General features: G+C 46.8%; 1 protein-coding gene across 1 annotated transcript; it reads right to left on the reverse strand.

The window, feature by feature from the left end:
- Positions 1-362: 362 nt before the first annotated feature.
- LOC117869257 (ADP-ribosylation factor 2) lies at positions 363-22,754 on the reverse strand. The gene is made up of 5 exons (XM_034755945.1): positions 22,602-22,754; positions 10,131-10,296; positions 6,088-6,198; positions 4,230-4,354; positions 363-2,157 (listed from the first exon to the last, which is right to left on the reverse strand). Exons 2-5 carry the CDS (start codon positions 10,276-10,278, stop codon positions 1,996-1,998), a joined length of 546 nt encoding a protein of 181 aa, XP_034611836.1. The 5' UTR covers positions 10,279-10,296; positions 22,602-22,754; the 3' UTR covers positions 363-1,995.
- Between the last annotated feature and the right edge of the window lie 2,605 nt (positions 22,755-25,359).

Raw genomic sequence — 25,359 nt, forward strand, 5'->3', positions numbered from 1 at the left:
TTCACAAAAAGGCAGCTTCCTCCAGTCCTCCCAAATGAATTTTCTATTGTATGTCTAGCTCCTTGGGCTGGGGCAGTGCAGAGCACAGATGCTCTACTGTACACACACACTTCCAGTCCTGCAGCAGGAACAGACAAGTTACCAAAGTTCTCAGAGCAAATCTGTGTCATATTCAAGACCTTTGTACCTACTAGCTCCCTTGAGCATGGCACGGGGAGAACAGGACAAGAGGGTGGGTATTCCTTGATCAGTAGATAAGGAGGAACTACAGAAATTAGATTGGTGTTCTTAGTTTGGACGTTTGACAGGGATCCATGTGTGCAAAAGCACACGGCTACCATCAATCATAAGCCCACTCCTCATTCCAAGACAGATTCTCTTTATTACAGTGCACTTCTCAGAGAAGTTACAACATGGTTCAAAAACCAAATCCACATTTGGCTTGTATCCGATTCACACTTTGCTTCCCTCCCCACATTGTATTTTTATAGACATATGCTTTTGAACATGAATATATGAAACTTTTCTATTAAAAAGACATTTCTGCTTCATTTTCTCAATAGTCTAAGTAGATTCAAATGGTTAAAAGACTGACATTCTCCCCTTCCAAGAGCTAGAGGGTTTTTAAAAAAAAAAAAAAAAATTTTTTTTTTAAAAAGTCAAGAGTAACTGCACATTCTGTTCACTGAGTCTGCGCAAAGCATTACTGTCAATGGCAGAAGAGGCACCAGCCTTTTCTTCCACATTGTGACCAAAAGGGATAAGGGGATAGTGGAGACTTCAGGGGGGAAATGCAAACACAAGTGTGGTAAGAGTACTTCTGGCCGTTGTCATTTGGTGGGTCAAAGGACTATCCGATACAGAGCAGTGTTTGCCAAATCACGTTTTGCTGAAACTGGAATGGATTTTTCGGACATAAAAACTGCTTACACAGCACTAGCCCAGGCTGCTCCAGTCTCGTCTCCCAAATCCCCTCTATCATTAGATTCCTTTCTCCCCCTTGACACCAAATTACTGACGTTCACAGACTGATTAGGTTCATCTCCGTTGCAGGAACCCTACTTGTTAGGTTAGATAACCGTACAAGACATCGCTAGCCCTTCCCAGTGAGCGTAGGACGTTTTGTACAAAGCAGGAGTGGGAGCAGTGATCTCGGAAGCCTCGTTTCCAGCCTGCCGATGGAGATGCTCACATGATGCCAGTAACTAAGGTCATTTGAGAAATACATCACTTGGCCTGTGCAGACGTCTGATCCCCTCTCTGAAGTCTCACTCCCCAGCTGAGCTTTTGCCATCCCATGAGCGAGGAATTAGCTAGAGGGGCTAATCTATGACTGGAGCTAGGGAAACCTTGATCCAAAGAAGCAACACAATCCCCCAAATTACTTTACAATGAGGTATGTTACACACAGCAGAGTAAAATACACAGTTCCCACCACAGAACACACTGTCTATGCTACTGTTCAACTGAACCGGAAGAGACATCTCGTGCTACACAAGGATGCCTGGGTCAGGGGTTTGAAATACTGAGTAACATGCTGGTATATAGTCCCATGGCAACATTCAGAGAGTAAAATTATGTTTCTACTGAAAAATGAAGGAAGGAAGGAGATCAAACTGTACACTACAACAGGCTGCACTGATAATGGGAAACACAAAACTCACACAAGACAACTGCAATAACAACTCGTTTTACACACCAGGTTTTCATGTCCTTCAAGTGCCGAGGCTCCTTTTTCCAATCATGTCCCATAGAATCCCCCAAGTTCCGCTTGCTGGTGTAAAAATGCAATGTTCAAAGCTATGGAAGGTAGTGTTTAAAATAGAATACTATTGGTTTTATTTTACAGCATGTTTAAGGCACTGTGTGAGAAAGCTGCTCCCACTCCCAGACGCACACACCTGTGTGATCTCTCTCTCTCCCTCTGACACACACACACGCACACGCACACATAGCAGAGGCTGGCTGGTTCTCATGAGATGCTCAGGGAATTGATCACTTCTGATTTTTGAGCTGGTTGGAGAGCCAGTCCAATCCCTCGTAAAGCCCGTCTCCGCTGGTGGCACATGTTGCTTGGATGTACCAGCTCCTCTGACGAAGGGAATGCAAGCCAAGTTTGTCTGTGATCTCTGCAGCATTCATAGCATTGGGAAGGTCCTAAAGGGAAGTTTAATCACATACAATGTTATAACTAAAAATGCTTATGTCCGCGCACCATAAAGCCAAGACAGGCTGATCAGGACCAATGTTCCCTCTAAGCTGTGCATCCATGCAGCCGCTCAGCAGTCAATCAAGTGCCGTGTACTTCAGGTGCCCCTCCCCCACTGCCACACTGCCCCTGCCCTCTGCCTTGGAGCTCCAGGCCAGCTACTCCTGGGAGCCTCCTGCGCAGGGTGGGGGAGGTTTAAGTCAGGGTGTCCCCCCTGCCCATGTACCCCATCTCCGCAGAGCCGGGGGGAGGGGACGAGACACTACTCAGGAGCAGAATGTGGAACAGAGCTGCTGGCAGCTGCTGCTGTGTCTGTACAAGCAGGCGTCAGACTGGTGAGTGCCCATCTACTTAAAGGGGCAGCATTCACGCGTCACACACACACAGTCACTGCCTCTCTTCACATACACACCCCAGTATGTCTCTCTTCACAGTCACTGTCTTAGACACACAATCTCTGTCATACACCCAGTCTGTCACACCTACCCACCGTCTCTCATACAGTCACACCCCCATACCCCTCCTCCCCATCTTTCTCCACACACACTCCACCATCTGTCTCTCTACATACACACACACACTCCATCTGTGTCTCCAAACCCCCCCACTATCTCTATCCCCAACACACACTTTCACACTCGCCTCCTAACACATACTTGTATTGTTGTTGGTACTTCTTGGTACTTCCTGCAATGCACATATATTCTCTAATTTTATTCTTTCACAGTGCTGTTATTTTAGTTTTTTGACTGGTCTGTGCATTTCATAATTTTTCTTATGCTTAAATTTAATTCAAGTAGTGAGTTGTAAAATGCCTAACCTGTCCTGGCTGGAGTAATTATTCCTATGGTAACTTTTTAAAAGTATATATTATATCTAGGATTTTTGTTTCTACTGGTGGCGCACATCTGCACATACCTCGATATTGGTGCACCTAACAAAATTCATTCTGCACATGGATGGAAAAAATTAGAGGGAACACTGATTCAGGACCCCACCTGTCTGCTACCCAATTTACTTGACGTGTTTTTAGAGACATCTGAAAGCTTTAGATGAAAGTGAAGCAAATAACTGAAGTCTGCTATGATGGGGAGAGGAGCATATGCCGGTCTATGAATTTCAGTATGAACAGGTCTGACTTGTCATTTGGATTTGCTGTGCCTACCACGCTAATGAACTATTCACCGATTCCTACATTCCTAAGCAGGTAGACAAAATGGCTGGAAGAACCAGCGGGAACGTCAGGCAAGTATTGCAAGGCTGGCATGGTTTATAAGCAAATTTTAACTGGGCTGTAGTCCACGAAAGCTTATGCTCTAATAAATTTGTTAGTCTCTAAGGTGCCACAAGTACTCCTGTTCTTCTTTTAACTGGAGAGTTGAGGGTCATTAGAAGAATCTAATCCAGACATTGACAGCAGGAGCGGGGCAGAGTGACAACCGATCAGCCTTGCAAGAACAACTGAAATGTTACCAGCTCAGGTACAAATACCATTTGCCCATTTAAGGATAATGAAGATGCTAAGAATATTTGCTCCACTAAATTAAAATTTACTCTCCCCAGATCAGCAAAATTTCACAAGGCTGAATTACAAGAAGTCCCAGAACATCAATCTCACATATGCAGAGTTCTTCCCCCACCCCGCCTAATCTCTCCCAGGCAGAGACTGCACCAGCACTGTGCACTAGCAAGAACTCATAGGGTAGTTCCAGTTTCAGAAGCTAAAATATTTTTATTTTATTTAGTAAGAACTGGAACATTCCCCACAGCCAGTTCATTGTCTAGCTTGGAACCTCTTCCTGGTTAGGATCATAGATTTATAGATTCCAGAGCCAGAAGCAACCACTGTGATCAATTCTAGTCTGACCTCCTGTGTAGTACAGGCCCTGGAACTGCTCCACAATAACTCCTTTTGAACTAGAGCAGATCTTGCAGAAGATTTAAAGACTGCCAATGCTAGCAATCACAAGGGCCACCCCCACAAAGACCTAGAAAAGGTAGGGATCAGGAAACACCTCACCTGTTTGTTTACAAACACTAGTAAAACGGCGTCGCGGAGCTCATCTTCTGCCAACATTCTGGTAAGCTCTTCTCTTGCTTCATTCACTCTCTCCCGATCATTGCTGTCCACTACAAAGATTAAGCCTACGCAGGAGTCAGAGGAGAGATGGAATCAGTGTTCAGTAATAACTAGGTCACGTAAGAAGGGCCATACTGAGTCAGACCAATGGTCCATCTAGCCCAGTATCCTCTGACACTGGCCAGATGCTTCAGAGGGAATGAACAGCCAGGGCAATTTCAGGTGATCCACCCCTGCTGACCAGTTCCAACTTCTGGCAGATGGAGGTTTAGGGACATCTGGAGCATGGGATTGTGTCCCTGACCATCTTGGCTAATAGTCACTGATGGACCTGTCCCCCATCACACTTTGACCTAGTTCTTAGATAAAGAAAAAAATTAGCTAACATGTCCTTTCAATTACATAGCCAAAGATTATAAATTTTCACCTTGTGCAAGGCTAATTCCTCAAACTCCTGATAAAACACAAGTCAAGTTGGAGTATGGATAATACGTCATCCCAGCCACTCTTATTTAACCAAAGACCCCGTCTGAAAGCGTCAAATTGAAACTGGGATACAATTTCTACTACAGGCTGCAAGAAAAAGTTAACCCTGCTGCCTCTTTGTAGGCCTTTTAAAGTAATGCTTCTTAACCCGGGCCATTGCTGCCACAAGCAAAGCTGCAGCATCATATGGTTCTGGGACACAGTTAAGTTTTGTCTGGACAGCCAACCAGCGATTTGAGTCTCCCAATGTTTTTATGGCCTAGTAAGCAGAGAGGCAGCGTAAAACCATCACTGAACTGCCTGTTTTGTCAGCAGTACATCTTCAGGTCAGCTAAGGAGTAGAGTGTCTGTGCACAGGACTGTAGAATCATAGAATCTCAGCGTTGGAAGGGACCTCAGGAGGTATCTAGTCCAACCCCCTGCTCAAAGCAGGACCAATCCCCAACTAAATCATCTCAGCCAGGGCTTTGTCAAGCCTGACCTTAAAAACCTCTAAGGAAGGAGATTCGACCACCTCCCTAGGTAACCCATTCCAGCGCTTCACCACCCTCCTAGTGAAATAGTGTTTCCTAATATCCAACCTAGACCTCCCACACTGCAACTTGAGACCATTGCTCCTTGTTCTGTCATCTGCTACCATGGAGAACAGTCTAGATCCATCTTCTTTGGAACCCTCTTTCAGGTAGTTGAAAGCAGCTATCAAATCTCCCCTCAGTCTTCTCTTCTGCAGACTAAATACGCCCCCTCAGCCTCTGTAAAACATGCATGGCTCACTGTAGTCCAGCAACTTTCTCTGCAGAGCCAAAAACTAAACTCCAACACTAAGCCTTAGTTTGAGCTTGTTTACAGAACGAGGTGCTAAAATTCAGAGGGCATCCAGCAATATAAACTGCATGTGGATCCCTTCCCAGGCCTCCACCCCCCCAATCTCTGCACAAATAAAAGCATTTCTTAAATAGGCCATTTTGCAGGTGTGGGCTATATCTCAGGAAACCCGTCACTAAATTACCTGGGACTTGCACAAAAGGCTCTGAACTGCCATGTCAGTCACATTGCTCTAACTGTGTGTGTGGCAGGTAAGAGTGGTTTCCAAAAGTGTTTAAACAGTAACCTTAACTATGGAGACCATAGCAGCCATTCCCCAATTAGGTAAAGAGTTAAGGAGTGGCACAGAGGGGGAAGTGAAAGACCAAAACACAAGATTGATGTTTGTTGGCTTAGAGAAGCCACGGCTGAGGCCTGAACATGCACAAGGCGGACAGCATTTAGATGTGACCTTTACAGTATGTATGTGGTTTAAATATGCACTTACCTTGTGTGTTCTGGAAATAGTGCCGCCAGAGGGGTCTGATTTTGTCCTGGCCCCCCACATCCCAGACTGTGAAGCTTATGTTTTTGTATTCTACAGTCTCCACATTAAAACCTGCATGGGAGAGAGTCAGAGAATTGGAATTTAAATATAGCCCAAGCCAATAAAGATGAAGTAGACTTTGCATTGCTATATTGCCTTTCATCCACGGAGCTCAAAGAGCTTTAAGTATTAAGCCTTAACATCTAAGAGCTAGGCAAGGGTCACCATTTAAATACGGACACCTCTGAGGTGGAATGTGACAGTTATTTGATAGCACACAGCAACACTATATTTTCTAATCTAAACTGAATATCATAGTCAACTGAAACTGCAAGGAAGGTAGGAAAATGAATTCTCCCAAGTTAGAATTTTGTCCACAGTCTGGAGTTAGTGCCTCATGTCTTCTCAGAAATGCAATGGAATCTGGAGGGAACTGGAGAAAAAAATGCCATGGCTGCAGGTCGTAAGAGGCCCTAATTTGAGAATATTTCAATATTTCCTTCAAAAAAGGAACATGGGCCAAATGTAAATAGTGCAACAAAAAATCCAAGGCCTTGTTGTCAGAACAAAATGACAATGAAAACGCTCCTCAGAATGACTTTGAAGATAAGTGGATGTGTCTGAAAAATCTGGATCAACTGGTTAGTAAAGTTATCTCTGCACCATTTTTATGGACAGCCAACCCTGTCTTACTGTGCTAGTAAGTGATCATTTAGATTGTCATAAGTGTGTTTTTGGTGGATTACTTACTTATGAATTTCAAAATGTTTGTTGAAGGAATATTTATCAGTTACATTTTCACTGTCACTGCTGGACTTCTGGACTTTTATTGCTCAACATAGTCAACCATCCTAGGGGAAGATTTCCTCGTCATAAGTACAGTTTTATTAGGACTTGAAAAAAAAATTTAATGTTAAAATTCATAATCTGTTTGGTATGTTGCTCGAGATAGGGGGTTAGATTGATTTAAATAATCCTTATGATTTATTATTTTCCCTATCAAACTGCATTTAGAATAAGTTGTATCATTTAAACAGTCATACAAACGGCTGGAGGAGGAGGAATCTTTCATTGACAATTTTTTTTTTTTTTTTTTTTACACATTTTGTTTCGATGGTCTAGATTAGACACAAGGGGATCGAATGCTTATCATTTGCAATATCTACAGCGTCATCATCTGCTGGTCCCACCAGCAGAGCTGTAACTAAACACACATCAGACAGTAGATTTCCTGAGTGTCAAAAAAAAAAACAAAAAAAAACCCAAAAAAACCATCACCCAGAAAAACCATGGATGAGTTCATAAGCATGACCAGCAAATTCCAGCCAGACTCCATTAGATGACAAATGTGTTTGGTTCATTCATGGAACAATTTTTCCCTTTTGTATTGTTTCAGAACAAACATTTCATTGACATGGTTCAATCATTAGGACCAGGCTACACTCCACCCAGCAGAGCTGGAAGGTTGCTGGATACACTGTCTGAGAAGGAAGTGTGCAAAACACATTGATGGGACATTCGTTAATCTGAGTCTTGATGGGTGGAACAATGTACACAACGGTCCAGTAATACGTGTTTGTGTGGCAACAGAAGATGGGGTTGTTTCTACAAGATAAACAACGAATACATCAGGAAGTGCCTACATAGCAGATTTAGCAGTGAAAGCTATGATGAACTGTGAACAAAAATTCCAGTGTCAAGTGCATAGCTTTGTCATGGTGCAAATGTAGCAAAGAGGAAAAGAAATCTAGATGAAGAGAATGAAGGGAACCTGAAACTTGTAATAAAATGGGGGCAGTGCTCATTTGATGCATCTTTTAAACTTCAGAACTCCTCCAGGAATAAAGGAAAACGTCGTTGAAATTCAGAGTGACAGTTTTGAGCTAGAACGAGGAGTCCTTGTGGCACTTTAGAGACTAACAAATTTATTTGGGCATAAGCTTTCGTGGGCTAGAGCCCACTTCATCAGCTATTTATTAAGAACTGGTTTACTCGGATGATAAATTTGTGAAGAAAATGGAAACAAAAGAGGAAACTATTGCAGCCAAAGTAGTCAACACTGGGCTAAAGAGAAATGCAGAAGGTATGCTGAATATCTTGAAACCTATTTCCATAGCCCGGAACAAACTATAGAACAATTGCTACTCTGCTGCTGATACTGTTGAAATTTGGAAAGAACTTCAAGAGCCAGTGAAGAAAGACAGAGGCATCAACACAGTTAAGCAGCAGGCAGTAAAGAAGCAGGTGGCTCACGCATTTGCTCCCACTTCATTTTCTTGCTAATAGTCTCAACCCAGAGTACCAGGGTCGAGCCTAGCTGCTGCAGAAGAACCTGCAGCTATGACACGGGCATCTAATAATCACCTCTAAGTCATAATGACCAGAACAGAGATCAGGGCACCATTCAAGCAGTAGGTATTGGCTGATGTTTTAAAAAAAGTCACACTAATGAACTGGTGGAAGTCACTAGCTAAGCACCTGGAACCAGAGTTTGTTGAAGGGCTAACCCAGCTTCTGACACAAGTTGCCTCTTCTGCAGGCACAGGAAGATTATTATTTTTTTTAATTTGGACTAATTCAAAGTTGAGAAATCAAGTGGGAGTTGAAAAAAATGAGAAAGCTTTGTGTCTCTTCCAGACTACGAATGAAAATAAGGAGGGAAGGGATGAGATCTGGTTGTTTTAAAGTCTGAAGAACAGCTTAAATAACTTAGGAGACTGTTGTCTCATTTCCAAGAGACTTAGGCGAGTAGGAAGTTAAGCACCAGTTGCTTTCACTTACACATATTTGGAATTTTTCCCAGGCTGACCTGAAGTAATCAGTTTAATTCACTGACTACAGTTAATTCTTCTGTTCCTTTAATAAATCATTTAGTTGTAAATGTGAAACATGATTTGATATGAGAAATTTATGTATCCAAACATTTAATGTTGTTTTGTTTAATAAATTGTACATGCTGTTGTGTGTTTAATAAAATTCCAGTTGCCATCCTAATGCAGCTTGACAAAAATCATGAGAAAAGTGAATTATCTAATAAGCAGTATATCATTCACCATTTTCTAACATACGAAAATTGTATAATTAATAAGAAGCTGAAAATATTAAGCTATATATTGCTTAAATAAATGCTCCTATGTAGCAAAGAGATTTACCAAATCTAGTGTAAAGGCTCTATTTAGTTGTAAATCAGCATGTTTTAATGATTATATAAACCAATGAGAATGCACCTTTCTTTGAAAAATAAAGGAAGTACAACTAGAAAAGGTGATTAAAATCAATGCTTTCCACTTGGTGATTTAAATTGCCTTGTTTTAAATCAATCCACCCTGGCCCAAGGTAGGGATGTAAATATTGGTTAAAAAAGTTAACTGGTTAAACTATTAAAATTGTATAATTTAACTGGTTAATGGGTTAACTGATGTCACTCCCACGGCAGGCCAGTGCAGGGCGACAGGGGCTAGGGTCCTGCTGATGCTGGGGCTCCACACCATAGCCTGGGTCGCTCTGGCCGCGCCCCGTGGCCCCCGCACGACCTGCTGCAGGGGATAAGGGTGAAGGTCTGGTTAACAGTAAAGCCAAATGCTTACTGGTTAACGGTTTAACCGTTTACATCTCTAGCCCAAGATTAGAGTCTCTGACAGACTTGGGAACAGAACCCATATCTCCCATTTCCTAATCCCCAGTCTGAACCATTAGACCATATTACCTCTTTGTAAATTTCAGTCCATGCATCCCATTAACCAAACAAACATTTAACAATGGCATTAGGATGTGGTTTTCTGCTTCTTTTAGAATCAGGGCTCATTACAGTGAAGTTAGAGAAGCGTCTTAACTCTCTGCTCTAAGACCAGGTTCCTCTGGCCTCTCTCAACCCACACTACATGACCTGGGATAAGGCACAACAGTGCTCACAAACTGGTGTGTCAGAAAGTCCTTGTGAATCTCTGATGACGTTCCCTTACTGCACACATCTCTAATGGAGTCAGTATATTAATAAAACCTACCTATTGTTGGGATGGTGGTCACAATTTCCCCCAGCTTAAGTTTGTAAAGGATGGTGGTTTTTCCTGCTGCATCCAGACCTACCATGAGAATTCGCATTTCTTTCTTTCCAAAGAGGTTTTTAAACAGTTTTTCAAAGACATTCCCCATTGTAGTTGGTTATGGTCTCTGTTAAGAAAAAGAGATTGATTTAGCAGCTCCCCATGCCTCAGTATGGTGCAAGAGACAATCTCTATATAGGTGTCCTGCTTACATGCAATCTCAGAATGATTCTTAACCACCCAATACAGATTGACAGGATTAATGATTGCATCTCTCCTCCACCCCCGCTGTATTAGAAAGAGAGCCTGAGACATAAGCCCTTGTATGAGGCAGGACTTGCTCACAGAATTTGGCAGAAACAGGGCTGATATTGCAGAAATACACATTCTTAAGAAGTGCTCGACAGAGTACTTGTGCAAACATAGCCAGATATCAAGAGGTACCAGAACACCCTGATATCAAGGATGGTACAAAAACCATTCCCCTAGGATAAAAGGAACACACTGACCCCTCCTAAAAGAGAAGGACAGGATGACAGCACAGAATAGAGATGTTTTGATCGAACCAACATGTACAAGATGATGGGTGATAACTATCGGAGTCAGGGGTCAGTAACTAACCATGGCAAAGGGGCAGTACCAACTTGTTTGTATCGGGGTATAAAATGTATCTCAGAGGGAGTGTCTTTGGTAAGCAGAGGGGGGGCAGTGGAAAGTCCTGCCATTGACTGAGCTGAGTCCATGGTCACAGGCAGACAGGTCTTAGTATCCTTGTAGAGAGTCTGCCAGGTGCTATCACCGTGCTCCGTCAACAATAAACCTGGCCAGGTGCCTTCGCTTAAAGCCTGGTCTGTGGATTTATCAGGCAGTTTAACTGAGATCTGCTATCTCCGCTATCTGCACAGAGCTGAGACAGCACCCTGAATGAACACACCTGCAGCCAACATCTAACCATATCCACAAGTCTGCTCATTGCCTTATAGATTTAAAACAGGTGCACAGCACCCTGCCAGTAAAGCAGTGAACTGCAGCCTACAGACACTGTATTCAACTAACTACCATAAGGAAAAAGCTGAGCAAATGCAGGATTTTAATTGCTGGTTGACTTCAACACAATTTCTGCTCAACCAAGTGAGAGCACATATTATGCGTCTGTGTTTAATTTATAACAATAGAATAAGGGGGCAGATATAAGGTTCCTCTTGAACGATCAGCTGAGACTTGTGTTGCAAAATGTAGGTGCGCCTTGGAATTAAACATCTCCCTTTCCCCTGTTGCACCACAAACAAAGTATGCTGTAATCCTATTTGCATATACGTTTTCAGAGTAAAAAAATTCAAACTACATTCCTACTCATTGCAATACTGCAAGAGTCAACTTTGGGAGTCCCAGTGGAGAGGAGGTTCCAGGAATCATGCATTTCCCCTCACTATGTATTCGTTCAGACAAGATCATTAGCTGTCCCAGGCAGTCCGAGTAGTAACTGACATTTCTGAGTGCTAATCAAACAGATTTTTATTAAAACTAACCCCCTTGGCAACTGAATGCATAGCAGCTTGGTATGATAGGCTAGAACATTAATGCTCATTCCCTGAAAGCTGTGATTTCCAGGCCTTCATGGGTAGCTCACGACTAGTATTTCTGAACTCTGGAGTCAATGCAAGATCACTCTTTGGGGACTGAGAAAGGACAATGGTGAATGAAACCAAGGCAGGTGACTCAGGGTTTCTACAAAGCCAGAATCTGGTGGTTTAGTCTGCCATAGGAGGAGGGTCCTGCAGTATTCAGAGAAATCAAGCATGTAGAGGTGTAAGGCTTGGAAAATAGCAAATCTACTGTCCGGCATGCTATTGATTCTGAAGGGAGAAAGCAAGAAATGGGAAAAGAGGTAGATCCTCCACTAGCTTCCAAATTGGCTGTTAGCTCAAACTAACCCAAACCTCATGTTACATTTTGGAGTGCGCGTGCCACCTGAGCCTGTGGGAGAAAGTACAAAATCCACCAGGTACAAATTAAAACCCTGACAAAAACCATGACCCATAAAAGGAAGAACTGCCAGGGGAAACTGTCAGGCAATTGGCAGTGGGACTAGAGCCTCTCCCCATTACGTAGTTTAGCCAGATACAAACTGAAGTTATCACCCAACTGAAACACTGATCATCTCAGCCCGATTCCTAATAGGTCAAGCACCCATGTCACAAGCAGCCCCCACAACTGGAACTCTGGGTAGGCTCAGCCTAAAATCCAATCAACAAACGATCAGGGAGGCAATCACTGTAGCTCCTAATGATCATCCCCTCTTGGTATAGGAGGCAGCACAATGCAGGTCAGTTACTGCCAGTGCTGTTCCCGGTTTGGTGCATGGAGGGCACCAGACTTTTGTTTTATAAAACAAAACACTCCAAAGGAGACTAAAATCAGCATCCATCTGACGAGTGTGACTGGCTACAATCTAAGAGAAACTGAAAAGTAGCACAAGCAGATGCTGTAGGTGGGATTGTAAGTCTGAGATCTAGATCTCATGTAAGGGGAAGACAGCAATCCAGTTATGATGAATCAGAATGCAGACCAAGAGGGCATGAAAACAAGAAGCTATTCATGCAAGTTAGAATGCTATCAAAAGGGGAAGCCATATGAAGGATGAAAATATAAAATCAAGACATTGTTAGAGGATGACATGGCACCTTGACTTTGCAATGTCTAATCATTGCATGCTAGCACTTTCTATTAGCAGCAGCTCTTGACAAAGTGTTTCCCCAGGGATTTAAAACCTTTCATTATCAAGATATATTTTGTACATGTTAGACAGTGGCAACCAAAGGTGCATAATGAACTGAATAAGCCCCCAGGATGATGCAGCGGTTGGGAGCAAATGTGCTCTAAGAACAGTAAGGCAGGGGGTATCAAAGCCAGTAGGGGTGCTATTATCAGTACATACAGCAATAGAAAGACCATTACTGATGTGTGTCCAGTTTGGATGGCCAGGCTTTACAAAGGAGGTTGTCAAACTTTGCACAAATTCTACTCCTTAGCTGACCTGGAGATGAACTCCTGACAGAACAGGCTGTTTGTTCTCCATGATGGTTTTGGACCGCCCCTCTGCTTACAAAGCCATAACCATATTAGGACCCAAATACTGGTTGGTTCTCCGGTTGGTTGGCCTCAACGACACGTGGCAATGAGTTCTACATCCTAACATGTGATGTGGAACAATGTCCTTTGATAGATTCATGATTTCTAAGACCAGTAGAGGCCCATTATGATTATCTAGTCCAGGGGTTCTCAAACTGGGGGTTGTGAGATTGTGTGGGGGGGGTCACGAGCTGTCAGACTCCACCCCAAACCCTGCTTTGCCTCCAGCATTTATAATTGTGTTAAACATATATAAAAGTGTTTTTAATTTATAAGGGGGGGAGGGGTTGCACTCTGAGGCTTGCTATCAAAGGAGTCACTGGTACAAAAGTTTGAGAACCACTGATCTAGTCCAACCTCCTGCTTGACATGGTCTGTAAAACTCCACAGCTCATGCTGGGCCCTTATGGGGGAAAAATTCCTCTTCACACAAGCAGAAGCTAGGACTATATCTATCAGGCCAAGGACCAATACTCATTTATCCCCAGCAGCTGACTCAACAAGGAAGAGTAGCAGAGACGATCCCTTAGTTTAGAGACTATTTAATACTTAAAAGTCAGGATGAGCCAAAAACCATTAAAGTTCTTGATTTTCCACAAAGACACTTTTTGGTGGAACCCATTCTTTAAAAGGAGCATGGAGTTACTGTCCCAAATTAGTAAGACCTCAGACACTGGAGTGCTATGTTCTGTACCACCAAAATCCCAGTGTGATCTATGCACAACGTAAGGCAGTTACTGGTCTTTTGTAACTTGTTCTTCGAGATGCGTTGCTCATGTCCATTCCAAGTAGGTGTGTGCGGGCCACGTGTACAGTGGCCAGACGGTTTTTCCCCTAGTGGTATCTGTCAGATCGGTCCAGCTACCCCCTGGAGTTGCACCTTCATGGCGCTGCATATAAGGCCCTGGCGACTTGCCGCCTCCTCAGTTCCTTCTTGCCAGCATTGCTCCGACACAGAGGTTGGCGGGTGGGTCTTGGAACAGACATGAGCAACACATCTTGAAGAACAACAGTTACCAAAGGTAGGTAATCATCTCTTCTTCGAGTACTTGCTCATGTTGATTCCAAGTAGGTGACTCACAAGCAGACCATAGGAGGGGAGATCGGAGCGCAGTGAATTGCTGATTGAAGCACTGCTCTGCCAAATGCTATATTATCCCAGGCCTGTTGAGTGATGGCATAATGTGAGGTGAACATATGGATCGACAACAATGTCACAGCCCTGTAAAACTCCTATATAGGGACATGTGCCAGGAATGCAGCCGAGGCGGCTTGCACCCTCATGTACTGCACTGACAGCACATGGGCTGGCACATAGAAAGTTCAAATGCAGAACATGATCCACGATGAAATTCTCTGCGATCAAACCCGGAGGCCCTTCATCCTGCAATAAAGAGTTGGTTTGATTTACAAAATGGTTTTGTCCTTTTGATATAGAAAGCCAATGCCCAGCTGACATCCAGGGAACGGAGCCTTTGCTCCCAGCTGCTGGCATGTGGCTTAGGGTAGAACACTGAGAGGAAAACGTCCTGGCTTATATGAAACTGTGATACGACTTTAGGCAGAAAGGCTGGATGAGGCCACAACTGGGCCTTGTCCTTATAGAAAACTGTATATGGAGGTTCAGGTGTCAAGGCCTTGAGCTCAGACACCCTCCTGGCTGAAGTTATTGTGACTAGGAATGCCACATTCCATGAGAGGTAGAGAGGAGCGAGCATGTTGCTACAGGCTCAAAGGGGGCCTTATTAGCCTGGAAATCACCAGGTTAAGGTCCCATGCCGGTATTGGATAGTGAACTTGAGGGTATAACATGTCTAGTCCCTTGAGAAAGCGGCCCATTATTGGACTAGATCTTATCGACCGTCAACCCCTGGATGGAATGCAGAGATTGCTGCCAGGTGAACCTTTAAGGACAACACTGCCAGACCTAGCTTCTTTAAGTGCAACAGATGAAGGGCATTGATGCTTGCATCAGAGATGTACCCTTTGCATTGCCCAAATTGAAAATCTCTTCCAGTTGGCCAAGTATGCAGCTCTAGTGGATGGTTTTCTGCTGCCGAGGAAGACCTTTCGAATGGGTTCCGAGCACGCCCACTCCATGGGGTTTAGCCACACGAATGGACCACTTGTGGCTGAGGAGGATCTGCTGAGATGGTCCACCAGCTCGTTCTGGGATCTCCAAAGAAGTGAGCTGTAGTCCACGAAAGCTTATGCTCTAATAAATTTGTTAGTCTCTAAGGTGCCACAAGTACTCCTGTTCTTTTTGCGAATAACTTCAATGTTGCCCTTGAATTTTTCAGACAATGGAGTTTGGAGTCTGTCTGCTTCGAAAACAGCCCCAAGCCTTCAAAGGGAAAGTCCTGTATTGTTTGTTGGACTTCTGGGGGGAAGGCAGACATGCAGCCACGAACAACTCCTCATGGCAATAGCAGATGACATGGTTTGTGTGGCCCAGTCCGCCGCAACCAGGGCGGACTGCAACGAGGTCCTCGCCAGCGCCTTGCCCTCCTCCACAACCGCTGCAAACTCTATCTAGAGTCAGCGGGGAGCAACTCCTTGACCTTCATCATGGTATCTCATGAGTTGAAGTTGTAACAGATCAAGACCCCTTGCTGGTTTGCAGTACTGAACTGGAGCCTCCCAGAGGAGTGCACCTTTCTGCAGAAGAGCTCCAGCTTCTTTGAGTCCTTGGATTTGGGTGTTGGGCTCTGCTTGACCCTGCCTTTTCCTCTCATTCGCAGCTGCTACCACCACTGACCCTGGTTGTGGATGGGTGAAGAGGTACTCATACCCCTTTGAGGGTACTAAGTACTTTCTTTCTATCCCCTCCGCTTGGAGGCCAAGGTTCTGGGCCACCCTTCGCAACAGCTCCTGGTGAGCCTTGTCCATGGGGGGCAGAGTGGTTGACATCAGTGCCTCATCAGGAGAGGAAAATGAGGATGCCTCATGCTTGGTGCCGAGCTCTATAGTGGCCTCAGCATCGATCTTGGCATCCACCTTGGCGCCGGACGGTGGTAAATGGTCCCCGGATAGTAGAGGAGCCCGTCCTCCTTATGTGACAGACTGGGAGCTTCTGGAATAGGACCCCTGACCCTGGTGGTATGCCCACGGGGTCCAAAAGGGCCATAGTGTGGGCATCTGCCACTGCGCTGGCTAAGGCACCATGGGGGGAGCTCACGCTGTCTCCTGCCTGTAGCGGTGCCACTCTGACCAGTGCTGGCTACACTTGGAGATTACGACTCCGCCTCTGATGACTGCAACTCTGAGTGCAGAAACCATGGCGGTGCGGATACAGATGGCGCTGGAGAGCAGTGCCGCGGGGAAGGTGACCGGTGCCGCATCATGTCCAGCTTGCCTCTGTAAGGTGCTGCACTACACTGTGGTGCCAGAGGTCTGTGTCCAGCACTCTCTCTTGCCTTGCGGGGGATTGTGGTGGCATCATGGCTGCCAGGTCCCTGGCCGCCTCAAACATGTCTAGGGGGTGGAAGGGAGAGTCAATTCCTCTACCTGGCATTCCCTTATGTGGAAGTCCACTGGCACTGGCCCGTAGTCGATGGTGTTGCCTCCAGTGTGGTAGGTGCTGGGTGCCCCGGCTTGGGACACACACTGGTAGCGCTCTCTCTCCCAGTTGCTCTCACCATGGGCGAGCGCCCTCTATCAGTTTTCTTGTGCCTCTTGTGAGGCACCAGTGAATGGGAGCGGTGCCAGGCTGCCACAGAAGATGTGGACTTAGTTACCAGGGAATGACGGTGCTGGGGGTCTCTAGGCACAGAGTCCTTCCTCAGCACCGTAGCCTCTCTAATTGAGACTGGTGCACTCCACACTGAGGTGCTGGGTGCCAGATCCAATTGGCCTGGGGCCAGAGGGCTGCCTCCATGAAGAATTGTTTAAGTCCCTCCCCTTTTTGTTCTTAGGACAGAATCCCTTGCAAATCCTACAACGATCTGTCTGATAGGATTCACTAGGGCATTTCAAACAGGATTTGTGAGGATCACCCTTTGGCATAGGTTTGTGGCAGGGCCTGCACGGCTTGAATCCTTGGAACTGAGGCATACCCCAATCCCTGGGGAGGGGAAAACTTAATGGGGGGGATACCCCCCCAAACAGAAACTTAACTAACTAGCTTAACTCTAAACTATTTACAGGTTTCACCAATAGAAACCTAGGGGAAGGCTTGCCAAAACAGAAGAGACACGCAGCTCCAATAACTGTCAAGGGTGGTAAGAAGGAACTGAAGAGGTGGCGGGTCAGCAGGGCCCTACATATGGCGCCATGAAGGCACAACTCCAGGGGGTGTCTGGACCAACCTGACAGGTATTGTGAGGGGAAAAACCTTCTGGTGACTGTGCACACGGCGCACACACCTACTTGGAATCGACATGAGCAAGCCCTTGAAGAAGAAACATGCGATCCCTACAATGCATGGCATTTATTCTCCCCTACTCTCAGGCAGGTCTCTAGAGGCCAGCCCCCACTAAAGGCAAATAAATCCATACCCCCATTTTACAGCTCTGGGAAGTGAGGCAGAGAGAGACTAAGCAGTTTACCTAAAGCCACGCAGTGAGTCATTAACAAAGCCAGTCTCAGAAGCTAGGGAGATTTTGGCTCCTGCTCTAAGCAGTGTGGTCCTTGCCAACACATTCCAGCAGCACAGTGTTAATAAAAACAAATCAACCATTTCTGTGACAGTTAAGGCTGAAGCAGGACATACCCCCACCCCCAAAACCTCAATAGCATAGAAATAGGAAGTTAACAGGACAATACAGCAAATTCCTGGTGAGACGCAGGGGTCCCAGGACATACAAAGGAGCCCTGAAATGGATAAGACAGCCTGTAAACTCAAAAGGAGACCCTGCCTGAGGCTGGGTGAGACAGCCTGCATGCTGGGGGGTGCCTGAGCCAATGGGACCTACCTAAACTTGCAAGCTCTAGGTACGAGAATAGACATATAGGCCTTGTTGTTTCACCCTCTTCTCAGTTCTGTTACTATGGATAAAAACCATAGTTTTGAAGAGGCTGTTCTGTCACTGCATTGTCATACTGATTACAGGCTCACAAAAGAAGTGTACAGCCAGGGCCAAAATCCAGTTGGACCTGCTCAGGGCATATGAATGGGGAGACTCGGTCTGAGGGGGGTGAAATGCAGAATTCCAGGCTGAGAGGGAAAAAAAAAAAAAAAAAAAACAGGCAAAGGGCTGTGCAGGGGTGCCATGGGGGGAGACAGTGTGGCGTCAAAGGTACTGAATCATGCACGCCAACTTCATCAAACTTGCGCTCTACTGCGTAACCTTACTTGTGACCTCATGCTATTCAATCAGATTAGCACATCTGACTGTCACGTATTCCTCACACTGGGGAAGCTATTTTGTCTTCGCACTGCTGAGCTCATTGGTAGGCTTCCCCCCCTCCCCCCCCCCAACTTCTTATTTTCAAGCTTTTACAGTTTTGGGTGGCTGGGAAGTCCTGCTGCAGCCTTACCTGGCACTGAACGTTGGTGCTGGAGCTAGCGTTGCTGTACCTCAGTGCACAGCTCCCCAAATCAGGGACTAGAGGAGCATGGGCATCAGAGGGAGAAACCGCACAGCTGAGGCTGCTCCTGAAGGGGGAGGAGGCTGGGATGCGTCTCAGTACGCTCTTGGTGTCTAACATTTCAATGCCCATTTAAAAGTTATTGAAACTAAATATAGCAAGAGCAGCACCCCATGGCTGACAGTCATTACATAGCCAGGCAGTTGGAGAGAGCCTCCGTGAAGGAGTCTGTCTTATCACTCCCTTCCCAGAGATTTCAAGAAGTCTCTCAAAGACTTCTAGACAGCTGCCTTCTTGGCCAACACCAAGGAACAAACCAAATTTACCAGCTAAGGCCTGTTCTGCACTAAAGAGTTAGGTTGACATAAGCCACATTGCATAAAGCTAGTTGTGCATGTGTCTACACTGAAACGTGTCTCCCACTGATGTAAGCGCCCCATGGCGACACAATACCTCCCCCAAAACGGCGTTGAGCCATGGTCGATGTACTAAGTTACCACAGTGCAAGCATAGACACTGCATTACCTATGTCAACCTTAACAGTCCTCCAGCAGGTGTCCCACAATGCCTGCTATTGACCGCTCTGGTCATAGTTGTGAACTGCACTGCTTGGGATCAAGGAGACCAGAAGCCCTCCCCCCAACCCTTTGAAACCCTACAAATTTTTGAAATCCCTTGTCCTGATTGTCCAGCTTGGCAAGCACACCTAGCTGCTCTCCACTGTTGTGTGCAACTGCCAGGCCGACCATGCCACCTACACACTCAAGCCTGGAGTAGACAGAAGATATTGGATCTTCTGGGACCATGGGGAGAAGAAGCTGTGCAGACGGAGCTATGGATCAGCTGTCGAAATGTGGACATCTATGAGAGGATTACAGGAGAAGGAGTACGACAGGGAGCAGCGGCAATGCTGCGTAAAAGCGAAGGAGCTGCGGCAGGCAGACCACGGAGGCCAACAGTCAATCCGGCGCCAAGATGCAGAACTGCCACTTTTACTAAGAGCTGCCTGCCATACTTGGTGGACTTATCACCACCCTGCACACCGCCGTAGATACCTCCAAGGAGCCTGAGACACAGATATGCCATAAGGCAGGACCGGTTTGCAACTCTACCTCAGTCCAGTCATTTGAGCATGGGTGAGCCCAATGCAGGGGACGGAACCTCAGGTACGCGTGTGAGTGCATTTCCCATTACAATGATGTATTGATGGTGCCCCAAACTTAGCAGGACAGAGCTATTACCTTTTCACTAATTTAGTCAGACTGGAAAAGGTAGTGGTACAAAGAGACAGAGACTTGTTATCTGCTTTTCATTCCTCTAGAGAGTTGGAGGGCTGGGTGGGGAGAGGAAGTCATGAAGAACAGTTTATGTACACAGGGCGCTATATCCCTTGAATCCTCCTGAGACACCTCAATGAAACTTTCATGGAGGTACTGTGCAATCCTCTGCTGAAGGTTTCTAGGGATGGCAGCCTTATTTCTTCTTCTACAGTGGGTCACTTTCCCACATCAATTGGTGATAACGTCAGCAGCACCATTGCAGTAAACAGGTTAGCAGTGTACAGGGCCCAGATGGCTTCAAGATACCAGCAGCAGCTGTGCTCTGTCCCTTTGTTACCCTCAGGAGTGAGATATCAGCTAAAACCACCACCGCCTGTGGAACATAGTGCTCGGATTCAGTGCATTGCCCTACACTCAATTTTATGCACCTGAGCAATTCTCTCATTTCCCTCACCCCGAGCGGGCCATAATCACCATGGCTGGCACGGTGCACAAGCACTCCGAAATACAAATAAACAGGTCTTGTTAAAAACTTCAGAGGAACAATGGGAGGGAGTTCTAGACCTTAATTTTTGCCTTCCGTTGCGAATATACTGACAACGGTACTTCTGTGTCTTATCTGCCACTACTGCTGTTGTGACCTTGAGGGGGTCTCCCTCTACACCCACAGAACGCTTGAGCCAGATAAGGAGAAGAAAGAAGAGGACTTGGGAGGATATGTTCAGTGAAATACCACAAGCCAGTGCTACATCGGACCATGAGCAGAGAGCCTGGAGGGTGAATATTGTACACTGTATGGAGAAGGAAAGAACAGACAGGAGAAAGGCCCAGGAAAAGGAGAGGGAGATGCACCAGGACATAACAGGTCTTCTCTGGCAGCAAGCACAGATGTTGCAGACTCTTGTGGACCTACAGGTTCAACAATCCTGAGCTCACCTCCCTTTGCAGTCCATGGAGAACTCCATGTTAGCACCTCACGACATCCCCTTCTTCCCCCAACATTCTACATGGAATACAGGACTGCATCTCTACCACTCCATACAGGGGGACAGGCAGGACAACCACAGCTCCACATACAGCAACCATAGCTCTCCCAGGTAAGTGTATGTGTAGCCAAAATGAACATGAATATTTGTTCCCCTTGTTAAGTTACAAGTCTTCGTATCCTCGTAGAGTCTGCCAGGTGCTATTACTGTGCTTCATCAACAATAAACCTGGCTGGGTGCCTTCGTACCTTAACGGATCTTGTGGTCATTGGGCAGTTCACTCAAGGTCTGCTGTGCCAACTGTCTGCGCAGAGCTGGGACAGCACACAAGGGGAAAACATACACACAGCCAAACATCTTCAGGCTGTACCCATAAGTACCAGCAGTAACAAAGTAAGTCAAAACAGACTAATGTGTATACAGCTTCTATACTGTAATTCAGAGATTCACATGTAAAGCCAGCTTCTACCACAGCAAGTGCTTTGCTAGGACCACTTTCGCAATACTTCAGTCACATCTGTACCTCACCCTAGTCTCAATGGGCTACTCTTTGAACTCTCTGCCCTATAATTAAAGTAGCTAGCGATGGGAAAGATTGGGCTATTAAGTCCAGCCCCTGGAAGCTAATGTAGGATTATTGTTCCCAATGTCACAATTTATCAAAATTTATGAAACTTGGGTATCCAGGGAAGTCTCAAGACCTATGCAAACCCGAAGAGAGATGGCATTAGAAGAGAAACCAGAGAACATCCAGGGAAGATTAGGCTTGCTACAGAGTTTCCCATGTTTTCTAAAAAGGTAAAAACAGATGATGTTTAGCTGTAACGTTAGATATACTGGGCCAAATTCAAAAACCGAAGTTAGCTGGGTTGCAAGGCCAAGCACTCAAAAGTTAGGAACTGCCAGATTTCCGGTCAGCCTGTAATCTTGATTGTAAGCCATGATGTCCGCATAATACTAGAGTCTCATTACACGGTTATTTACTTCACACACGGACCCCGTCTCTTGCCGGGCACAGGAGTCACTCACACACTCTCACACACACACACACACGAGCAAAATGAAGGTTGCACACACAAGTGTAAGCCGGGCCGCTAACTTGCACGAGTTTGACGTTGCACCTGCAGTCACTCGACAGAGACGTTTTTTGTGAACAGAAACCTGGATTCAGGGAACCCGCCTGTCGCGGCGAGAAGAACTGAAACCGACCTGGGCGGGCGGGCGGCGATCCCCAGGCAGGGGCGTGGCGGGGAATCTGCCCGGGGAGCGAACGGCAGGTGTCCGCGAGGCGCAACGAACAGACCACCGAGGGACCATCGGCCCTGTACCGAGCGACCGCCGCCCCGCGACCCCAGCGCACGGGCTGAGCCCCGGCTCCCCGCGCAGGCCGCTCACGGGACACCCCGGCAGCTGGCGGGTCAGGAGCCCCTCCCAGGCCCGGCCCGCACGGACACCGCGGCGCCCAACCGGCGGGACCCGGCCCCACGCCGCTTCGCCGCGCTTACCCCGCGAGTCCCGGCTCCGTCCGCACGCCGCGTCCGCTCCCGGCCGCTCCAGCAACGAAATGGCGACTGAGGGGGGCGGGGCAAGGGGCGGCTAATCCCCGCCTACTTCCTCCCTTCGACCAATAGAAAGCGAGTGACGGGCAAAGTCAGCCAATCAGAGCAGCACCAGTAGTCGGGGGCGGGGCAGAAACAGCCGGCAGGACCGCGGCCTGGAAGGGAAACGCCGCTACTTCCACGTGACTCTCTTCCTGCTTCACGTTTTTAATTCGTCACTGCGGTGAGCGCGCCGCGATTTAACCAATGGGCCCGCAGCAGCGGAGAAGGTTCCAACCAATGGCGGCTGCGTTGTGAGCGGATTGGCCAATCCCCGGGGCCGGCGGGCGGGGCCAGGCGCGGGCTGTATTTAAGGAACGCTCCAGGCGCTGCTGTGCTATAATTAGAACCTCGGGTAGCAGCGCGTGCAGGGGACGGTGCTAGCCCCAGCGGGGCTCGTGTCCGGGGCCGGCCTTGGCCCTGCAGCCGCGCTGTGGTGGGGGGGCCCTGGCAGTACGGTGGTGGGGGCTGAGGCTGGGCCCCGGGGCACCTGGGTGCATGGCCAGGCACGGTGCTGGGCTCAGGGGGGTGTCAGTGCCGGGGTGTGGGGCTGCGTCTCCCTCAGACTCCTGGGGAGGTTGTAGCCTGCAGTGCCAAGCTATGCTGCGGCCTGTGGCCACTCTACATCCCAGCATGGCACAAGGCTTAGCCAGGATACACCACAACATTTGACATGACCGTATAGGCTGTGTAATGCCAAATGAGACCAAGCAATGGCCTGCAGAGACTTCCCACTGCATGCTGCTGCATCTTGCCTGAAGGGCCCTGTCTCCTGAAGACAACAGGGCCCAGCTTGTGGTACTGTGCCTTGAGAGGAGCAGCAGCAGCTTCCGCCCAGAGAGGGCGCCCAGCTGTGTTAATAGCCAAGATGCTCAAGCTGGAATATCCTGTACAACTAACTCTTTGCGTCTGGGTTACACTTTAAGCACCCAGTCTCTCTTGTTACTCTCATGGAGCCAGAATTCATCCTGTTGAGATAGGGGATGTTGGGCTCTACACTGAATTATGGATGTGTCCTGTGCTAATGTGCATGGCCAAGCTATGTTGGGAGGTTAGACTGGCTAGCAGCTAGCTATTGATAGGAAGAGTAAAAAGTATTAAGGCTTAACTTTTTAGGATTGTGTAAAGATTGTTTAAACACACAGTGAGAAGGCCTCCTCTCTCTGAAAGGACTACCCTGTACTGGTTATAAATTTATGGAGCTATCTTATCTCCTAGAACTGGAAGGGACTTTGAAAGGTCATTGCATCCAGCCCTCTGCCTTCACTAGCAGGACCAAGTACAGATTTTGCCCCAGATCCCTAAGTGTCCCCTTCAAGGATTGAACTCACAGCCCTGGGTTTAATAGGCTAATACTCAAACCACTGAGCTATCCCTCCTCCCTAAAGGTTAAAGGGGAAGAGCCTAATTTGTTGTGTGATTTTGGGCAAACCACTTAAAGGTGATTTGCAAAAGATAAAATGAGGTTCTTTAAACTTTGTTTTACAGTATGCATAAGAGTCTGGGTATAGTGCTGGGTGTTGTACAAATACATATATATGGTGGTTAGGAGCAGCTGGGACAGGTTGCCGCTTGCGGGGAGCTACACAAAGCCAGGTTGGGAGCCTGCTGGCCCTGCGCCAACCAGACTATAAACCGGACTTTCTATGAAGATGAGAAATGCCGCTTTATAGAGCTTTCTGGTTGGTACAGGACTGGATAACACAGTTTTTACTACTATTATTTCCTGTAATAACTTACAACTTTGATCTTAATGTTAACTGAACCATCCACATGCATAATATAATGTAATTAAGACATGAAAGAGAATTAGCATCCGCAAGCTAATCTGGTTACAGTTTTAACTTCTAACAAGATGTAAACACAGACAAATACAATTAGTATCTATTCTTAATCCTCTAACAATACAGGCCTATATTTTAAGAACTCTAGTCTATTTTACATGGCTTTGATAACTGTCTACAAGGAATGGCCCTGTTTACCATTTCAATACTTTTCTAGCATGTCCTTATGGGTTATTTTCAGTTCAACCAGCCTGCTAGTTGCTTAACCCTCACTGGCTCAGTGTCACAAAAGCAGAGTCAAATATAGTAAGAATCTAAAATAAATCAAACTGTACGATAGAAACTCTATGGCTAGAAATTCCATGCTTGAATTAAAAGAGCATAGCAGTAGGAATATAGTACCAGCCACCTGACTAGGATGATGAGTTTGATTGTGAAATGCAGAGCCGTCCTTAGGCATGCGCAGCTGCATAGGGCACCATGAAATTTGGGGCACCAAATTGCCCCAAATTTCACGGTGCCCTAGGCAGCTGCGGGCTGCATATGTGGCAGCACCAGCCCTGGTGACCAGCCCTATCCCCTGGCCAGCCCCCCTGCGGGCTGCGACCACGGCAAGGGGCAGGGCCATTCCTAGGGATGGTGTGGGGCCCCAGACAACTCCCTCTGCCCTGCCTCTTACCCTTACCCCCTGCTCTGGTAAGTGTGTGTGCCTTCCCCCAAACCTCCTCCCCTGAGTGACATGGCTGGGGCTGGGGTGAGGGAAGCGGAGTGGGCTGCTCCCGGCCCCCCGCTAATCCCCCAGGCCACTCTGGGCCTCTGGGGCCCCCAAAAGTGCCCACAGCTCCTGCCTCCCAGATCCTGAGGGGGGGAGGCCTGGGGCC

Source organism: Trachemys scripta, chromosome 23, assembly GCF_013100865.1.
Source record: "Trachemys scripta elegans isolate TJP31775 chromosome 23, CAS_Tse_1.0, whole genome shotgun sequence".
Classification (NCBI taxonomy): Eukaryota; Metazoa; Chordata; order Testudines; family Emydidae; genus Trachemys; species Trachemys scripta.